Here is a 20,906-nt window from a genome sequence, read left to right on the forward strand (position 1 = left end):
TAAATGTCTGACATCCTCGGTAGCCACGCCACATGGGCTGACAGTTTGGCTGTGAATCGCAGTCCAATGAGAGGAGAGGCTGGGCTGCAGACGCAGTCGGTGATGGGCTGATCTTCTTCCGCAGCCCGGGTTAATAAAGTTCATCACTAGAGGATCACGTGCGCAACAGTGGCAGAAAAGTCTGCTTTACAGGTTCTTTGATCATCTGGGTTCAAGTTCAATGCGACGGTGTCTGGGGTAATTTGTTCAGGTTGAAACACTGGATGGATTTGGTAATTGTTTATTATTTATGGATGACGCAAATAAAATAATTATTTAAATTTGACCACTATATGTCGTTTGATTGGTTAGCATCTTTTGACGTCGTTTTAGTCGTGCAGTATGTGAATGCTGTATCAGTGTTATTTTTATTGAATGACAATATGGCAATATTTTAACTAAAAACTTTTAACTATTTTATACAAATTTAAAATTGCCTTGCTATAACAATTGTTTAACGATAATGTTTGTTATAAAATTGTGGTAATAAAACGGCGGTAAAACAAAAACACATGCGTACTGTCATTTTACTAAAATAAATAAATAAATATGATCATTTTTTTTCTAAGAGAAGGGTGCAAGCAGTTAATCCTTAAATGTCCAAGATGTGTGTCTTGTTTATATTAATCTTTATTTAACATTTGTATTATTATGAGTTGCTTGTTTTGATATGGAACCAAGAAAAAACACGAAACATAAGCACTTACGCTATGCTATGACATCGAAGTGCCGCGAGAGCGATCGGAAACTCGCTCAAATACACTACTCTCGCGGTACTATGACGTCATACCGTGTGCGCAACGACGCTGGCTGTCGAAAACATCCATTTTGTGTCGTTTGGTGGCGCTGCTGAGCTCTTAAAACACGTGAAAGAGGCACTGTGCTTGTATTTTTGACTGTTGCCTGTGAAAAAGGCACCAATCAGTGGGCGAAAGGGTGTTAAGCAAGCCAATCAGTATGAATGCAAAAGTGTTGCTAGGAGATAGGGTGATGTGAGGACAATGCTGTAGGAGGGGTTTAATGGTACACCTGCTGACGTTGTGACGTAATCATCAGGGTGGGCCTGTGGAGAGGGGTTACTTTCGTTCAATGAAACGTTTTTTGTTATAAAAACAAAATTATACAGCATATTAATTGCCAATGTATTTAACTCATTGAAATACTTATGTTTATGTTGTACAAACGTAACTTTTTGATATAACGTTTTTTTTTTTTAAATTTACATATGTTTCTCTTAAACTTTGTTGCTTTTTACAAATAACTGCTGATTCACATATCTGTTGTATAAAATCATACAATAATTTAATAAAACATTTACAAATTGTAACAAAAAGCATAATGCAAAAAGCAAATAAAATACAGCACTAGAAACAGTATATTCCTTCAAACGAGATGGCCCCCAAAATTTTTATTTTCAGTCTTTGATGTTGTAATTTCGAATCTTGCCCGAATGTCCAGCAGGATGTGGCTTTCGTACAGGTGCAAATGTTCGACTTTGTTTCTTTCTTTCCTGAAAGGATGCTTTCTTGCCTTCCACATTGACCAGTGCAGTAGGAGGCTGACTGGTATTATCTTGCACTTTGACTTCTGTATCCACTTTCCCTGAGAACAGTTATAAAGGTAAGCAAAATCGCTGGTTTAATTTATGCATAAAGTGAGCTGTGTGTGTTCACTATTGTGCACATAATATGTGATCTGTAAATGTTTTTTAATAAAAAATTGACAACTTACTTAACATTATAGTGCTTCTGCTTTACATATTTTTAACAGGAGTAAGCAGGGTCTTTTTTTGACCAGTAACACCACCTTTATGATTATTTATTATATTTTTTATGTAATAACAAACACTTTAAAGTAAACAAAATAAAAATATAGTTGTGAAATACATGCACATTAAAAATGATCTTGTACACTTAATGTGATGTGAAACAATAAAATTTCAATTGATAGGATTCCTTGGACTAAGTGATGTGCTATGAAGCAATGCTGACATTGAACTTCAGCTTGCATGATCTCTGTGATTGCCTGAGCTCATGGTTTATTGCACATTGTACACTGGGATGAATCCCAGTTACACAGACAGATGCATCAGCCAGCATTGCAATAAGCTGTTTCAGAGCCAAATTCTGAAATGATGCAAATGTCTGTCCAGTGTATTAGAGGTTAATTTTAGCAACTGGCAACCGTTTTCTATTTACTGAAGACATTGTGTCAGTCTTCTGAATGGCGAAACTCATGTGCTACAGTAATTTGACCTTGCCATTAAAAAAGCCAGAAAATTTTATAAAAGTTATTTAAAAAAATAACATTAAAATTATTTTTATTTTTAAGTAATATAAAGTTAAAAGAAATAATCTGTAGGTGAAAGTATAGGCAGATCTTGGCCAGTTATAGCAACAAAAACTCCAGACCTTTGCTGCAGTCAAAGTTCTGGCGTTTGCCCCCCATGTATAGTGCATCCTATTGTGCCTCCCCCAAAGAAAAATGTGACATAAAAATTGTAACTCCTAAAATTTTATTAAAACATATTAAATTATACAAAGTATTTCTGTTGGTTAGTAGCATTATGTTTCTGAGGTTTAACTACACAGAATTTATGATAAAATAATGTGTTTTTTTTTAAATGTCATCAAGCTGACACAATCTTACAGACCCCAGTTTCAGAACCACTGCTTTACACTATTAAAATATTATAACAAAAATAAATGCTAAATGTACTAAAAACCTTACAAACTACTAAGCATTGGGAAACTTACTAAAACTAACAATCAAAGATCAGAAAATAATGAAAACTGGTAACTGTTAACAGTGCAAAAGGTCAAGGGTTCGAACTCAGGGAACACACATTGATTAAAAATTAAAAAAATAATTGTACACCTTGTAATGCACTTTGGATAAAACCGTCTGCCAAATGCATAAATGTAATTGTTATAAATTTCACAGGCTGATATGACATCTGATTAATCAACATTATCAACATATATTGGCCAACTTTTATTTGGCCTTGACTATAATCATGCAACTCTGTCATGATTCCCCTTATTCACATTGCAAATCTGATTTCAAATGATAAAATGTGCCATGGTTTACAGTAAAGGAGAACATGCTGCACTTACCTGCTCACATATAAATCAACAAAGTGTACTAGTCAGCTATTAAAGAGTGAAGTCATGATATAGTTTCATTATTATCAGCTGAAATTGCTTTTTACTGGATCTGCCAAAAACTGACTGCTAGGCCTGGCTTACAACAGTGGGCATTAGGCAAGCAAGGAGTGAACACATGCTGATAAAGTTTAAAATGGGGGTTTTAATGAGGTTTTATTAGCAGCAATACTGTACATATCTTGTCTTAAAGGCCTACCCAAACATAGTCCACTATTTATAACATTCCCAACATCCCCATTAACATTTTTAAACATATTTTTTGTACTCTATTTAATATAGACACATTTTTAATCTTAACATCTCTGTTGGTTCAGACTGATGGGTTTACTTCTTACCTTTGCCTTCACTGTCACTCTGAGAAAGTGCAGAGGAACTCAAACCTCGATCTAACATCTTCCACACCTCCTGTAGAGACTCATCCGTGCTCAAAGACGACATCAGCGTATGGAGTGACCCGGGCACGGGTACAGGCGCTTCAGACCGGTTTTGTTGCGGAGGTGTATTTTCTTTAATATCCACAAACTTGAAAAGGAAACAAAAAGGTTTGAAACTCAATATTTTATATAATACAACAAATAACAATTTGTCACAGTACCTTGTCTCTAGCTGGTGGATCCCATGGGTTGGTGGTTTTGCGTTTGTCTGAGTTCTCGCTGTCAGAGGACCGGGTATGAACAACAATAGGCTTTTCCTTATTCTGATCTCTTTGAGCATATTGTAGTTCCTAGGAATAAGAAATGTCAAATGTATGATCCTTAATTTTATGCTTGTATGATCTACTGTTTTTAATGCATCTAAAAATGAGTTTGTTGACCTCTGCTACACTCCAGTGGTATTGATAAAAATAGCATTGCACAAAAGCTGTCTATATCAGATAGTGTAAATTTACACAGGCCAGTCTGATTACTAAATATGTCCTCTTTTTCAATCCAGCGAGCATGTTTCAATTGAGTCACCTGATTGGTTAACTGATACTGTAGCTGTTCCAGAGTAGATAAGCGACTCTTTGACTGGACCCCATGCTCAGACTGGCAGGTGTCTTTTTCCACCAGACTGTGCTCTGTATCATTGCTTGGTTTGGTTATGATCTTTGCATCCCGGGGAACTGGAGAAAAACAGAAAAAAAAAAGAGATTAAACACACTAAAATAAACTTATAGGGATGCAAACTTTGGGAAAAGGTCAAACATTGTTGTTTAATTCACTTCTGAAAACTCTCAAAGCATGTTTTAAACAGAAGTGAAACAGTCAAAACTAAAAACAAGGAGGATATCTTTATAGTGTGAAGCATATCAAGGCTTCTTTATTTCTTTGGTGCCAACGTGGATCACTCCACTTGGATGGGGCACCAGTATAACAATGAGAGGTTATTTATCTTCCTTTCCCAAAATGACAAAACACGACTTTTTAAATCCCACATAATAACATTTAATTAAAATATGTAACATTGCTTATTCACTCTTGTATAAACTACTGTACTGAAACCACTGAATAGATTTCAAAACAGGTTCCAACCCTTGACTCCAGCGTCTATCAGCTGTGCTCGAAGCCTGTTGCCCATTTCAATGAGCTGTCGTTTGTCTTGACTGAGGCCGGAGATCAAGCGTGCAGCCTGTTTAAGCTTTGAACGAAGCGTTGCGACGTCACCCGCAGCGCCCCCTCTGGGTGATCCTCCTAACAGCAGCTGTTGTCTCAGGGACAGATTCTCCTCCTGGAGCTGCTTCACTATCTCACTCTTAAATGTAAGACAGACGGTGTTAAATAATCAGAGATTTCAGACAAACATTGTTTATTATATAATCCTGATAAAAGACACTTCATGCCAGGGATAAATTCTTAAAGTGTATGCGTGAAAATCTGACTTAGTGCTATAATTGGGTCCCCGATGCTTCTATGCACCTAGAAAATGTGAAATCCAGTAACTTAGTTTTGGTAAACCATTCTCTGCATGCGAAAAAATAGTTCATTGAAATTCGGCTCCCCTTGTGATGTCAGAAGGGGATAATGCCGCCCCTTAATCTGCACTATCCAACCACGCCACTGCCATTTAGTGCAGAGATCAGCACATTTGCATTTTAAAGGACACACCTAAAAATGGCACATTTATGCTCACACCTGCAAAGTGGCAATTTTTACATGCTGAAATAAATCATCTACTGTATATGATAAAACTTCTCACATGTACTCTGGGGACATCAAATATTTATTTGACATCTTAAAAAAGTCAAAAAAGATTATTTTCAACTAACATAATGGTGTTGCATATAATACTGTACCTGGTTAAGAACAACAGGCTCTCTCCTGCTTGCAAGGTCAACCTTGAGTGCTGATACCTGACCACAAACATTTTGTAGTTTAATAAATGACATTCTTGATTATCTTAGTTGTTCTCTTTTTAAGCAGAATATATATCTTTATTTGCATTTATTAAGTATTTAAGGTAATACTTTAAAACTTGCCTGGTTACCCAGGGCCACAGTCTCCAGGTTGTGCAGCAAACTGCCTTTCTGATACTCTTCAGCCTCCTGTCTCACTTCCTGTAACTCCAGCTCAGTAGTTGCCAATTTTTGCTTTAGACTTGCCTCTTCAGCTACTGCTGCCCTCTTCTGATTGGCCAGGTCCAAACGTAACCCCTCGTTTTCCATGTGTTTTGAGTGACACTGAAGAAAAGGGTGCCATTAAAGATATGAAATAATTAAGTTTGGTTCTCTGCTAACAGCTGGCCATAAAATGTCAACGATAAAGTTCACAGCAAAAGCTGTGCATATGACTACTCTATCACAGTCAATAAAGCATGGTTTTAGCAGAGCACACAAAGTGGGTTCGATTCCCACAAAATATACCTTTGAATGCATTGTAAGTTGCTTTGGATAAAAATCTCTGCAAAACTATAACTGGGCTCATCTGTAATTTTAAATGGATAGTTTGGCCAAAAATGATATTAAACCCATGATTTACTCACCCCCAAGCTGTCCGAGATGCACATGTCCATCATTTTCAGATGAACACATTTTCAGTTATTTAAGAAAATGTTTTATATCTTTCAGTTAATCAAATGTAAAGTTACGGGTCCACGTCCTTCAAGTCCAAAAAAATGTGCATTCATCCTTCACAAAATAAATCCAAACGGCTCCAGGATGATAAACAAAGGCCTTCTGAGGGTAATCCGTGCCGTTTTGTTGTAGAAATATCCATATTTAAAACTTTATAAACGAAAATAACTAGCTTCCGGTAACAACGCCATCTTAGACTCCTCTGTATTCAGGAACGAGTATCAGCATAGTGTACGCACTTTTCTCAGTGATGTATAACAAATTCGGAGGGCGGGGGCACAGAGCAGCAGCACAGAACCCTCCATAAACTGCGTACGCTCTCATATTGAATGTGGACGCGACTAAGATGGGGCATTACCGAAAGCTAGTTATTTTCAAGTTTTACATTTGGATATTTCTACAACCACACTGTGTGGATTACCCTCAGTAGACCTTTGTTTATCATCGTGGAGCCGTTTGGATTTCTTTTGTGAAGGATGGATGCACATTTTTGTACTTGAAGGACGTGGACCCCGTAACTTTACATTTGATTGACTGAAAGATCTGAAACATTTTAAAAAATAACTGAAAATGTGTTAGTCTGAAAAATGATGGATATGTGGATCTTGGACAGTTTGGGGGTGAGTAAATCATGGGTTTAATATCATTTTTGGCCGAACTATCCCTTTAAACCCCCACTTATAGAAAGTATTGTACTTTAAGTGTTGAATGTTAAATGCCTGGAGTACTCTGGGCTAAAATCATTACCTGTCGAGTGAGCTGTTCCACAGCAGACTCTAAATGGGCCAGTCTCACGTCCTGTTTCTTCAATGCAGCAGCAGTGGCCACTTTCTCTGCTCGCAGCCCACCTACATACAAACACATTACTTAAGTGTTCCTGCTAAGGTTTCCCCCATCTTTTTCTCTAGGTTATGTAACGTGTTGTAATCTATAACTAGTTATTCTGACCGAGGATTTAAGTCCAGAGACTGCCTCAGCTTTTTGAGGCACAGAAAACAACATGCGTCACTCATTTAAATGAACAATGGAGTCACCTATGGTCTCGTTGAGGGATCTGATGTGGTTTTGGATGTAGGCATTGTCAGGAGAAACAGGGAAAGGAAAGCCAGGAGTGTTGGAAATATTGCCGGTCTTGGAGGACTCCTCCAACTGCTCCTCAAGAACACGACACCTGGCCTTGAGCTCCATGACCTCTTTCTCCAGAGCCTTACTGTAATCTATAGTAAATCATCCGCACAATCATTCATACGTCACAAAAACATGTTCACTACTGTTAGTTTTATATATTTTCAAGCACTGGCCCATAAAAATGGTATCGCCTCGTCCCTCATCGACAGGCTCTCACAATTAAAGTAGACAGGGTCGTGTACATAATAAACTAAAAATATTTTTTCAAATAATTTGCATTATTGTTTGACCTGCAGTGCTGGGTTCTGGATTTATGATCCTGGTTGGGGCCTGGCTCTTGTCTGTTGTCATTTGCTTACACAGGTTCTCCATCTCTTTCCTCATTTCAGCCACCACAGCTTTAAGGCTGTTGTTCTGCTGCTGGAGTCTTCTGATCTCCTCTGAAGGGAAACTACTGCTGTCATGCTAAAAAGTTCAATCGTTTGAATCATTTTATTCGTTTAAGGCAAAAGGAACCATGAATGAAACAATTACATATATTTTTAGGATAATTAGCTACCACTAGGTGGAGACAAACGTATGTAGCGATGAGTTACCAAGGCAAGGCAATTTATATTTATTAAGCACATTCATACATATAGGTAATTCATAGAAATAAATAATTTAAAAATATACTTTTTGTAAATACAAAAAAAGATAATGTGCTAAAAATATGTATTACTTTACATGGGTCCCAAAACCAAATGGCAGCAGGCAATTTAAAATGCTGGTGCATGGGCCAAATTATGTCGTGCTGAATATATTGATACGTGGTATTATGGCCTGTAACCTTTCTTGCACATACTGTCTGGGGAGTTTGTGAACTTTCAAAGTAACATTCTGTTGGTGGCAAGTCATCCTTTCCTGATATGCTATTTAAAGTCTCTTAAATGTGTCTTGATAAATGACCTTACAAACCGCTGACAGAGAAGATAAGAACATTCACAGCACTCTGTAATCTCAGCTTCATGTAACAGAATCACTTCAGAATAGTGGTAATAACATTTCCCATTGTGGATTCTGTGAACTGTATGAAAGTACAGATTCTGCACAAGGACTCCATGTGGCTGTGACTTTCTGTATGATATTTAATCTGGGTCTGAATGGTGTAACAGAGAAGACTGCGTGTGGTCAAACCTGAGTTCCAGTTGGTGCTGATTTGATACCATGCAGTGCCTGATCTCTTTCTATCGTGACACTTTTTAGCAACGCCACTGCCTCCTGCAACTCTCGTTCCTTCTCTCTTAACTCAGCAGTTACCTGTGGATAGTAACCAGATACACCAAATGAACTGTGAATACATGCTATAGGGCTTTTTACAATGCACTTAATAGTTTTTTATGCACCAGTTAAGGCCTTTTGAAAGTCTTTTATTAACCTTTTGAGGTTAATAAAGCCCTACTCGAAAAAAATTAAAAACGTTTAGCACTGTTGGCACAAGCATTGCATACCCCATTGAATATTCACAAACTTAAGCCCTTTTCACACAGAGATTACAGAAAATACACGGAAAATGCGTCCAGGATTTGTCCTGGAATTGTTGAATTTTTTCATTCACATTGCCAATGATTTTCACTTAGGTTGGGACGTTTTTTACACAGAAACCTCTCTGCCAATTTTAAGGAAATATTCTGGGATTAAAGTGCTGTGTGAATGGGGTTTTATAGTCATTAAAATTTCTATCTAGTTTCAGTTTTTTGCAAAAACAGCAAAAATGTCTAGAAACCGATTAGAGCATATATGAGAAATACAGATAAGAGAAACAGTAGAAGTCACATCAGTCAAAAATGTCCAGTCGCACTGGACTATAAGTCGCATTTATTTAGAAAATGATTTCACAAAATCCAAGCCAAAGAACAGACATTAAATCTGGAAAATCAACTTATTCAACTAAACAATAGCACAGAACAGTAGGCTGAATAGGTGTCCGTACATATTTAAGTAACATAAACAGTTAATTACGCGATACACAATAGCATACAGAACATACATGAAAGGCTAAATAGGCTAAATTAAAATAACAAGCCAAATCAAGTTCACCAACCTCCCGAAGTCATACCGCATCACTGAATCCATTGAATTACATAAATACAGGAGCAGCATAGAGCGGACTCTCGCAGCTGTAGACGGAAATGTTTTTTTTTATATACTTCAAAATTATTTCATAAGTCGCACCTGACTATAAGTTCCAGGATCGCCAAACTATGAAAAAAATGTCACTTATAGTCCGGAAAATAAAGTAAACCTTCTCCAATTCTGCTTTCACTTTTTTAATGCATGTTCAGTAAATGTTTTAAATGGTTGTATTTAGTACCATTTGATCTTTTATCTCACCTTGTCTCTAGACTGGGTCAGGCTTCGGATAAGATCCTCACTCTTAAGATAATGTTCAGAACGCTCCTCCTCACAACGTCGCTCCCAATCTAACTCCATCTGAACCCTCTTCTGCTCCAGTGCCTGTTCCCTTTGCAGACCACTGGTCACCTGCTGCTTATACCTGACAGTCAAGAGTGCTTCTGTTGTCAAGTTATGTTAAATAAACAATTTAAACCATCTGAACTGTAGACAAAGCTGTATAATTTTATGCTTATGGCTGTGTATTAGTTGTTGACCTTTTACATTTTTATCAATGCAGTTTTCCACATTTTTGGATAACGGTTTAAAGGTGACATTGAATGTTTGAACGGAGTATTTATTCTTGTTCTGTGATGTGACATGTCGACAAAAATTTGTTGTTTGGGTCTGTAATGCCTTAGAAGCTTCCTAAAAACCCCTCTCAGATAGCTCTATTAGGGTGGGGGATTTTAAACAAGTGGTTTTGCACCTATTTGGCTCCCCCTACTGGCTTAACTTGCAATCTCATTACTGATTGGCTGACTTTGCTGCCACTCAAAAAATGTAGCCAATTATTTTAAAGTGGAGGGGCAGTTAGATGCCTGTGATGTCATAAGCATCAGTTTTTCAGATTGGGTCGTTTTCTGGCTGACATTTCTAAAACAGGAATTTCTATGAGACTGAGATGTTTAGCATGTCTAGCACTTTTTGTATGTTTGTGAATGTGGGTAGACTACCATTATTCAACAAAGACAAGGTAAAAATGGTTTTTCATTCTCTGTCCCCTTTAAGCTGCGTGCATATCGCCAGCGACTAGCAACGGCAGAGTGACGCAATCTCATTCATTTCAATGGAAACTTGGTGACTTCAGTGACACGAGCAACAGTGATTGTTGTCCAGCTACATGAAAACGTTGGAAAAAGTTCAACTTTATGCAAACCACAAACAACTTTTGGAAATAACTCTCAAGTGAAGTTAATGTCATCAGTCTCTAGTCTAAGATGATGGTTACTCATTTGTTTATAGTGGGCGGGCAGTGGTGGCCTAATGGTTAGTTTTTTGAAAATTGTGTTATGTATTACGTACAAAATGCTGACCAAATTACATTTTAGATGTACAGTACTGTGTCAAAGCCACCATTTGCTTGACATTTTAGCAAAGTTTTAATGAGCACCCATATTTATTTTCCAGTCTATTTAGATACAAGCAGGAAATATGTACGCAAAGTGTAAAAAAGTCAAAAGCAAAAGTCAGTATTTAATGTAACTTCTCTTGGCACAAAGTACATCTCTTTACTGAACACTGAAGTCATTTGATTAGAATTAGAAATAAGGATTTCATTTTGCCTGCAGGTTTCTGTTATTGCTGAAGTATAATGGGAGGCCATGCTAAAGAGGGGAGAGCGGGGCACAACCCAACACTTTTTGGTTTTGGCTCACTCATTCAACAAATATTTGAGTTTGATTAATTATATTTTTACACAAGCATCACACAAATCTCTGCTACAAATGAACATTTGAAGTTTGTTTCTAGTACCTACCTTCTTGGACAATTACACCAAACATGACAGAAGTGCAAACGTTACAACTTACCCCTAGGTGGGGTTAATTGTAACAAGAAGGGGGTAGTTGTAACACTATTTCAATACTATTTTGTCTATATACTTGAAGTGGTTAATTATAAATGGACACAAATGTCTAAATATGTAAACAAAAGCAGCACAGTTATGACAAAAAAAAATGTATCCACCTGTTTCTCGAACGCAGAATTTGACGTATTACCTTTCCGGTCCGAGACTTCCGTTTTAATTGCCAGCCGGTAGGTGGGCGTAGTGGGAGCACGCATAAAACATGGATTTAAACAGTTAATATTTACTACACATGCCATGTATGAACCAGTGTGAGGATGAAATTAAGAAGTGGCTTGATATATGAAGATATATTCAATCATTTTGTGTTGTTGATCGGAGGTGACGGGTCTTCAACAATGCGCAAATATAAAAGCACAGAGACATACCAGTATCTTTACAATGGGAACGTCAGTCAAGTGTTTGTACATGGATTTTACCAAGACTTTGTGTTTTTACTTCTCAGGGGCTGGTTTAAAATGTCACAACTGTCCCTCTGCTGTGAGGTTTTTTTTAAACGGTATTTTTAAATGGACTTGTTTATTGCGACACGTCGAGCTTCACGCGGTCCGACACAGTCAGCAGCATTTTTCTCATTCAACACATTGTGAGTTATTTGAACAAACCATAATAAACATGTTAAACTACTCCATGTATTGAGTATTGTTTTCGATTTAAGAAAATATTATTACATTGCTTACGCAGGTGGAGACATTAGCTTATGAACTTATTTGCTTACTTTTTAAAGTATTTGCTTTTTGATTTAAAACATAACAAAAGTACGCTCAAACACATTACAAACTATTATAAACATTAACTAAGCAGATTATGTCGTATATATTCTGTAATGTAATCGCATTTTTGTAATAACATATACTAGCAGAATAAATAAATCAGCTTAATCAGTATTTTTATCAGCATAATATTAGTTGTACAATTATTGTATTTATTGTTTACTGGTAGTTTCTTTAAAATGCTTTACTGGTTGGATTTGTAAATACAGATGAGTGCATCTGCGCCATCAATAAAAACAACATGGTGGAATTTAATGGATATACCATTAATTGTATGCTTACCATCATTTATCAAAATATCATATTTTGTGTTTATCAAAATAAAATAAACTTATACAGGTTTAGAACATAAGGGTGAGTAAATGATGACAGAATATTCATTTTTGGGTGAATCCCTTTAACAGAAATACAGCAGAAATGTTTAAAATTCACCCTTATTTTGTTTACATCTTAAAATGCATTCATTCATGCTTTCTTGATACATAGTTACACATCGTTTTCTTTCATGGACTATGGACCCCCTAAAGTAGCTTAGGCCACCCCCTGGCCTGAAATCACTGATACATCCTTGAAAGTATATAATTAAGAATGTTTTTGGAATTTATTTGAGATACATTATGGTTTTTATTAATCAAGCAACAGAAACAAATCATTAGATTAATCGTCCAATTAGTCGTTAGATTAGTCGACTAATCTGAAAAATAGTCGACAGATTAATCGTTTAATAAATAGTCGTTTACCCCAGCTCTATTACACACCCAACTTAGAAACATATGATGAAAAAAAATATTTACATGCTGCCACCAAAATACTCGTTCATCAATAACTCTCTGGAAAAACATTATATATTTCCAATAATTTGCGGGAGATCGTCTTTTGGCAGCGTGAAAAAAAATACCGGAAAAACAAAACGCTCAACATAGGGCTGTGACGGTCATTATATAACCGTGAGACCGACGGTTATAGTTGAACACCGTCATTAGAACTCTATAACCGGCAAAACCGTGTTATTAACATATTTAAAAAACATTTTTATCATAAAGAATGTTTAAATAGTTATTAAAAACAGTTGTTAACAGTCTGTGTTATACGCCCCCTCACGTTCTCACGCAGTGAAAAATACAGAGCGGGGCAGACACTGAAAACGCGCTGACATACAGGACAGACCAGGTTACTTTTCAGTTACTTTTGAGGTTTAACAAATTAAACAAAGTCTCACCTTTCAAATCATCTCTTCCTTCTAGTTAATTTATAGCATCAAATAAACATGAATGACCATAAGAAGGATGTTGTTTTAACCGCGGAAAGGCGTCAGTACACTCCGCTTTTCAAGTTCAAATCCTCCCGTGCTAATCTACTAACTCTCCTGAAAGCACATTCACTGCTTGTCTTGCTGTTAATTTTAAATAAACGTAGAGTAAGTAGCTAATCAGTGTCTTGTTTATTCAAACGCCGGTTTACTTCGCAAGTGTGAGCACTGAACAGCGCGTACTGTATGTGGAGAGCGTTTGCCGCGCGTGGCCATTGTCGGCTGCGTTTGCAGCGCATACTTTGCAGTTTAATAACAGTATAAAAATCTCAAGTTCATATTACTTTACTTTACATGCATTTATGAGCAAAACCTCTTCAAGACGCTTTTTAATCCACATTCCGGTCCATGTAATGACAGATATAGACACAATTAAATCTGTTTCTCTGAAGATTATCAAAATAGATGAGAGAGGATTCATTTATGCTGAGCAGAGAGTGACAGCGCAGTCTTCTGTTAACAGTGTGTGTTTTTTTTTATATTTCATTGCTCTCTGTTAAATTGCTTAAAGTCATTAATGTTTAAAACACACTTTGCATCACATTCATGATGGTAAAATGACACTTTCGCGTCAATCCACAAGCATTTAAACGAGCAAAACGCCCCCCACAGACGGTTATGTTATGAACCGTCACATTTGACTCATGTCATAACCGTCATCACCAATTCTGAAACCGGCACACCCCTAGCTCAACAGTTCCGTGTTACAACTAACCCTGCGTTAGTTTTTGCCACGCACCCCCCCCCCCCACTTGACACTTATAAAAACTTTTTTTTCTGATTTTTTTAATACTGCATATAAATGTCTTGTATTTTCTAGTTGTACTCTAATAAGAAATAATTATATATGGTCAACAACAAATCTTTGGATTTGGAAGTGGCCAAGCTTTGTCTTACAGCTGTATGCACCCTAGTTATTAAGGAATTTCCTTATAAACTGCGTCATGTTTGTTATGCGTATGTTTTGTGGGAGTTATTTCCACAAATCTAACATCAAGTATTTAGTCAAGAGCGATTGTTTTTTTTTTCGATAACGAGAAAAATGTGTGTCAGGTATTTCCAAACATTTGATAGGAAGTATACAAATATGCCCTCTTACCTTTCGACGTCCTCCTTACACTTTTGTAACTCTGATTTCAATTTGGCCTCTCTCTCCCCTCCAGAAAGCAGCTCTGTATCCTTGGCAACTATTTCTTTGGAGACCTGAGTGATGTAAGCATCCCAGCCAGATCGGGTTGTTTCCAGCTGTGTTCTGAGCCTTTGGCATATAATAGAGATTCAAATTGAATATGTATCTAGTTACAGCTGCGGTACAGAACAACACTGAACAGTGTGTCTCTAATTGGAGCATGTCAAGTATGTACATTGTAAGTATGTATTTGACAGATGATAAGCACGTACAAATGAATATCCCTCCAGGCTTGGAATTAAAAACATGTTATATAATCTGTGTGCTTAGAAAGACATTTTGAAAGAAACCCACACATTTACTCTCAATATATTTACACTAATGCAGACGTCAGCAAAAGCCACTGGTAATATATTACCTACTGTACCACCAAGCAACTCCAAAACATAGTTGATCAGTTTCTTGGTATATATAAAAAATTAACTTGACTGTGAATACTACTTAGTCTCTTACTCCTGTATCTGCTGCTCTTTGTGTTGAAGGTCATCAGCATGGCTTTTTTCTCTCCTCTCGTGCTCCAGGATCATCCTGTCCAGTTGAGCCTGTAGTTCTGATGTCCTGCCCTTTTCTTCCTGGAAATCCCTGACGTGAGTCTCTCTCATGAGATTCAGGGCATCTTTACTCTCTCGAGACCTCCGTTCCAGCTCTGCATGCCTGTGGAAGGAAGCAGTCCAGAATGTATCGCATTTCAAAACAACACAGAACATCATTTCAGCACATCTAGAGTAATCCAAGCTACACATATTAATCTTCCATGTTCATGTCCACAGTTTTTTTAGGTCATGAACTGACATCATAAGCTAAAAAACAAGCTAGATGTGGACCTGGTGATAAGATATCATAGCTGGGTCACAGTAAAATAAAATTGTGGGGGGTTTTATAAAATTATGATATACTGTGACTTGTTTCTCTTCCGTGTTTTTTGGGATTGCTGCTTGGTGCAATTATATTTAATGCATTTGGCACAGTGCTTGATGTGAGAATATCAGTATCCTCACTATTCCTACGCCCCATGACACTTTGTGCGAATTATGGGCGCAACTTCCGGCGCGTACTGTCACTGAACCAGCGTTTTCCATGATGATTACGGTCATAATTTCATGTATGAGCCAGTGTGAGGATGAAATTAAGAAGTGTCCTGATACATCATATGAAGATATATTCAATCATTTCATGCTGTTCCTCTGGGTTGACGCCGTCTTCAATGCTTAAATATAAAAGCACAGAGACATACCAATATCTCTACAGTGGGACAGTCTGTCGAGTGTTTAATACATGGAATATACAGAGAGTTCTTGTTTCTTAACCTTTTCAGGTGATGGTTTAAAATGTCACAACTGTCCCTCTGGTGTGCGGTTTTATTTAAACGGCAATTTTTAATCGACTTGTTTGAGTTTTTATGGCAACACATTAAGATTCACCCGGTCCGACAGCAGCCGTAACTTATGCTTCTCATTCAACACATTGCAAGTTATTTAAACAAACCATAATAAACATATTAAACTACTATGACATGTTTTCAGTATTATTTCGCAGTAGATAAGCTTATAAGTACATAAGCTTATGAAATTATTTGCTTATTTTAAAAAAATCATTTAAAACATAACAAAAGTACGCAAATACAACTATTATAAACATTAACTAATAAGCAGTTTATGTTGTATATATTCTGTACTGTAATCTCATTTTTGTAATAATATATAGTAGCAGAATAAATAAACCAGCTAAATCAGCATATTTTTATCAGCATAATTAGTTATTTTTGAATAACTATTGTATTTATTGTTCACTGTCAGTTTCTATGAAAAGTTTTACTGGATGGATGTGTGGATACAGTTAATAGAATCACGTGCGCCACATACACATTCATATCTTGTGCGTGTATTATAGTTAAAACAAATGTTTTGTAGAGATTTACTGCGTTTGTATCAGCTAATATGGCATCCCCTAACTGCAAAAATTATGCCGGTCTTCTTGGATTTCATAATAAGCATTAAAATGGCCAGTCGAAACGGCAGACTCGTATCCCTCGCAATAGGACAACCATTAGCTGTAGTGGCTCACCGGAAGTTTTACACATATGAGATCAAAGATGGCGCCGCCCGCATTTACGTCAAAAATAAGGTGGATAGTATCAGTAGATACAATCTCAACTTTTTAAAATAAGATGTTTTCTCATCCCTAGATTTTGCAAGATACCCTTATAATAATAATTCAACAGATGTCGATGATGAAGGATATTATATTATATATATATTATATATATATATATATAATGCATTGTACTTACTTCCTGTTGTAGGCCCTCTGGTCTTTTTTATATATTTTCTCCATTTGTTGTAGTTTGTCCTCTAGCTCTTTTATCCTGGGATAGAGTAATGATGATCTTAATATAGTAAAACAGAAATATCCAAAGTCTAATATCAGTACATAAGCGCCAGTTTACCTGGAGTCTTTCATCGCAGTAGTGTTCCTTAGCTCCCAATCTTTACGCTGAATCTCTTTTTGAGCCTGCTGGTAAAGTTCCTCACAAGCCTGCAGGGCTTCAGTGGCCTGACTGTGAGCTTTGGCATGGACCTCCAGCTCTTTGCCCAAAAGCTTTTCCTGTACAGTTTAAAGTTATAATCAAACTCAGTTATATCCATATAGCAGAGGTACACTATTTTACCAAAGGTATGTAGACACCACCATTATAGTAATTTCAAATACACTGTATTTTATTTTATAATTAAAAAAAAGTTGGGACTTCCTGCTGGAATATGGCATTGCAGGGGAATCACTAGGATCAGGCACATGTGGCTCACAATCCTTTTTTAATTTCATCTCAAAGGTGTTTAGTAGGGTTCATGTCTGGCCTTTATGCAGGTCAAGTTCCTTCACACCAAAAACATTAAATCATGTCTTTACTGACCTTGCTTTGGGCACAGGGATGACTGGCATGCTGGAACAGAATAGGCCCTAACAGACCGTTGCCACGAGTTATAAGCACACAATTCTCTAGAATGTCACTGTTGGCCATAGCATTAGGGTTTGTATTCACTGGAATTAAGGGGTCTAGCCAAACCTATACCATACATCACTTTTGACCACATACTTCATTAATAGCTTTGACCTTTGATGTCAAGAGTTTTTAAGAGGTTTACCAGGATGTGTCTCTTACTTGAAGCTCGTGGGAAAGAACAACGCTGTTCATCTCATCCAGTTTCAGATTAAACTCGTGTTCTCGTTTTCTCATTTCATTGTCAAAATCTGACATCATTTCCTGTTGGAGTAACAGTGCAAATCTGTATTAAATCAAAGCACTACAAACTGGTTTGTTTTTAGGTAGAAAAGCTGATAAAACATTTTATGGAATGCTTACGCAAACCTTACCTAAATGTCAAAGGTTAGCGACAGAGTCCAGTAAAGCAAAACAATGCATAACCTAACCTATTTCTGAACTGACCTGAATACACTACTGCATAAATAGCATCAGTTCAAAGACATTTATCAGTAATCCTTTACGGCCTTATCATTTTACTTTACAGAGTGAGGCGAGGATTGGTTTAGTAAATAGTTGACATAGATGAACAACTGAGACCTCTTGCCAGCTGGAATCCCTTCAGGTCAGCAGTTTTACTTTAAATAACATACAATGCCATGGCAATAACCCGAGGCCATATATACTGTGGATTTATTTGCTGAACAGACTATACAGTATATTTCCTCATTGCCTATGTTTTTTTGAAAAAAAAAAAGTATAAAAACAATATAATGTTTTTTTTAATTAGTAAAAATCAAGAAAAAAATAGCCTAAACAGTTCTCAAAAATAAAATTTTTGTAATCATTAAAAATTAATTAAATTAATGTTCACACCAGGGCTGCTTTCATCCGTGACGTTGCACAATGTGTTTAAACAAAAAGGGTGATGCGCTGTACGCTGAACACCCTGTTCTGATGACGCAAGAGTTGCAACTACGGTAGCTGAGAGGCCCATTCTTTGTGTTTTTTTATGTTGAAAATATTTTTTATAATGAAATTGTTATAAATACATGTTGATACTGTAAAATACACTTGATGTTACAGTCACTGCCCTTGCTTTCCAGAATAAAAGAGAACATTCCAACTTGGACCCATTGTGCGAGCTGTCTCTTTGGTACTGTGGTTTATTTACATGTTTCGCTGCTGATTGGACTGCAGTTCTGACAGACCCACCAAACATAAGAAAACATATCTCAAACCCTGGTGCGCAGGGCACCGTTTCCAGGAAACCCTAGCAACCCGGAGAAAACTGGAGCGTGCCCCAGGTTCGACATCATTAACACCAAATGTCATTGGTTCTCATGGGTCACATGACCAATTTTGAGGTAGAAAGATTATCAGTGAATAATGTAAATCACAAAAATACCTGTTTCTGCAGTGTCAGCTCCCCATCAGATTCTCGAATACGTCTCTGGAGATCCCGTCTCAATGTTTCATTCTCCTCCCTCAGTTTCTCAATCTCGCTTCCCATCGTGCTACAGAACAATGACAAATGTCATCAAAATTCACTGCAGGTGAGCAAAAACCTTGGAAAGAAATTTGGAAAAAAAGATGGATGTTAAACCTGATATTACTAAATAAAACATACCTCTGCACCTTCTCCAGTTTGAGTTTGTGCTCGACTCCCCTCTTCTGGTACTGCAGTTCCAAGTCATCTTTCATCCTTTTTTGTTCCTCCAGAACATCCTGGAGTTTTGCTATCTCAATCCTCAGCTCACTGACCTCTTCCCGTCTGGCACTGTCCTCGGTCTGAAAACGGGCCGCTGAGGCATCGTAACGTTCCAGCTCTTTATCCCGTTCCTCCAACACATGTAGGTTGTACTGGAAGTCATCCCGCAAACGGAGGAAACGCTCTTTCTGGACCAAGAGCTCTGATGTGGCTTCCTTAAGAGCCGTCTCCAGTTGTTGGATCCGCAAAGCCTGCAGTTCTTTCCATTCTCTTTCTTTACGGGCCAGCTGGGCATCTAAATCCACAGCTTCTTGCATTGTTATGGGGCAGATGCTGAACAACAGGATACTGCAATAGCTGTCATCCTGTTAACCAAGTATGTAAACACAGGAGATTATTACAACAAAGTGCACATCAGATGTTTTGAAGAATACATGTCAATAAAGTAGTTATTTACTACCTATCAAAGCTTTAGTTAAAATCTCAAATCAAATAGTTCAAATCCTTTAAGACCATAAAAGAATGAAAACAACTTATTTAAAATTAGTACAGTCTGAAGTATAAACATAAAACCCAAGGTCGAACCAGAGAGTGATGAATTGGCTCAATTGAATGTTTTTAGCGATAAATATGCTAACCGAGGTCACACAAACATAATTTGAAATATTACTGCCTTATATATATATATATATATATATATATATATATATATATATATTTACCTCGCGTGTGTGGCACGATATCTTCAGCTGTTTGCCGACTGTTCTTTGGTGCTTTGGGGACAAATGTTATCCGGAAATGAATTAAATACAAACTACACAATAAAAACACATGAACGCAGTTGATAAATACTTTTAAAATAGTTTGCAGTGAACGTTTTTGGTCAGGTTAGCTTGTGTGCTAATGCATAGCATAAACAGCAGCACAGCTCCGCCTCACTGTGCTTGTTTCCATGGCAACATAAGGCGGTGGTGACAACATCCGTTTCTACGGTATCTGCTTACCACAGGATGACTAGTTCATGCTTATCTCTGAAGTTCCCTCTTTCTGTAGCAAAAATATAATTTGTTTACTCCATATGTCGGGAATAATGAACTCACTTTGGAAAAAGTTATTTTTGTAGCATGAATAATTATTTCCCTTTAATGACCGTTTAAAAAAAGGTAAAACATATTTCCGAATTTGAAATTAATAGGTTAAATAATATGATTTACAAAATAAAAATGTAAAGTACAAATAAAATAGTGTTTTTTATTTATGTATGAAACACATATTACACATCAGACATTTCTTAAGTTAAAAATGAATGCTACAGACAGTTTAGAGTCTGCTATTTTCTATTCATGGCGTTCATTGTTCAACGCAACTGACGCAGAAGGAAATAAGACACCTGACTCACGTGCTTTCTACCTGCCTGCTGTCACGTTCAAACTGGTACCTGTACTTTAGAGTACAAATTATGCTCTTATTTCTCTTCTGTAGTATTCTATTCTCTTCTGTACTGTAACAGACTGAATCATACATATTTGATATATAT

At 36.9% G+C, this 20,906-nt stretch overlaps 1 protein-coding gene and 1 long non-coding RNA gene across 2 annotated transcripts; one reads left to right on the forward strand and one right to left on the reverse strand.

Moving 5' to 3' along the window:
* Positions 1-129: 129 nt before the first annotated feature.
* On the forward strand, positions 130-15,333 carry LOC135744577 (uncharacterized). Its single transcript, XR_010530762.2, has 4 exons — positions 130-237; positions 1,557-1,659; positions 14,653-14,856; positions 15,200-15,333. It is a non-coding gene; the product is annotated as an uncharacterized lncRNA (long non-coding RNA).
* ccdc57 (coiled-coil domain containing 57) lies at positions 1,293-20,337 on the reverse strand. The gene is made up of 20 exons (XM_065262799.1): positions 20,092-20,337; positions 19,289-19,734; positions 19,067-19,175; positions 17,839-17,940; positions 17,125-17,282; positions 16,969-17,043; positions 15,132-15,332; positions 14,589-14,747; positions 9,760-9,922; positions 8,563-8,685; positions 7,677-7,851; positions 7,293-7,475; positions 7,006-7,106; positions 5,665-5,865; positions 5,482-5,538; positions 4,721-4,940; positions 4,163-4,311; positions 3,802-3,930; positions 3,542-3,728; positions 1,293-1,641 (listed from the first exon to the last, which is right to left on the reverse strand). The coding sequence occupies exons 2-20, from the start codon at positions 19,684-19,686 to the stop codon at positions 1,454-1,456; spliced, it is 3,078 nt and encodes a 1,025-aa protein (XP_065118871.1). The 5' UTR covers positions 19,687-19,734; positions 20,092-20,337; the 3' UTR covers positions 1,293-1,453.
* Between the last annotated feature and the right edge of the window lie 569 nt (positions 20,338-20,906).

This window comes from Paramisgurnus dabryanus, chromosome 1 (assembly GCF_030506205.2).
Source record: "Paramisgurnus dabryanus chromosome 1, PD_genome_1.1, whole genome shotgun sequence".
Taxonomy (NCBI): domain Eukaryota; kingdom Metazoa; phylum Chordata; class Actinopteri; order Cypriniformes; family Cobitidae; genus Paramisgurnus; species Paramisgurnus dabryanus.

Coding starts and splice junctions, on each gene's coding strand:
- ccdc57 (XM_065262799.1), bottom strand. CDS start 19,686: ATGCAAGAAGCTGTGGATTTAGATGCCCAGCTGGCCCGTAAAGAAAGA. Junction 19,176..19,288: donor AAACTGGAGAAGGTGCAGAG/GTATGTTTTATT, acceptor ATTGTTCTGTAG/CACGATGGGAAGCGAGATTG. Junction 8,686..9,759: donor TGACCCAGTCTAGAGACAAG/GTGAGATAAAAG, acceptor TACTATCCACAG/GTAACTGCTGAGTTAAGAGA.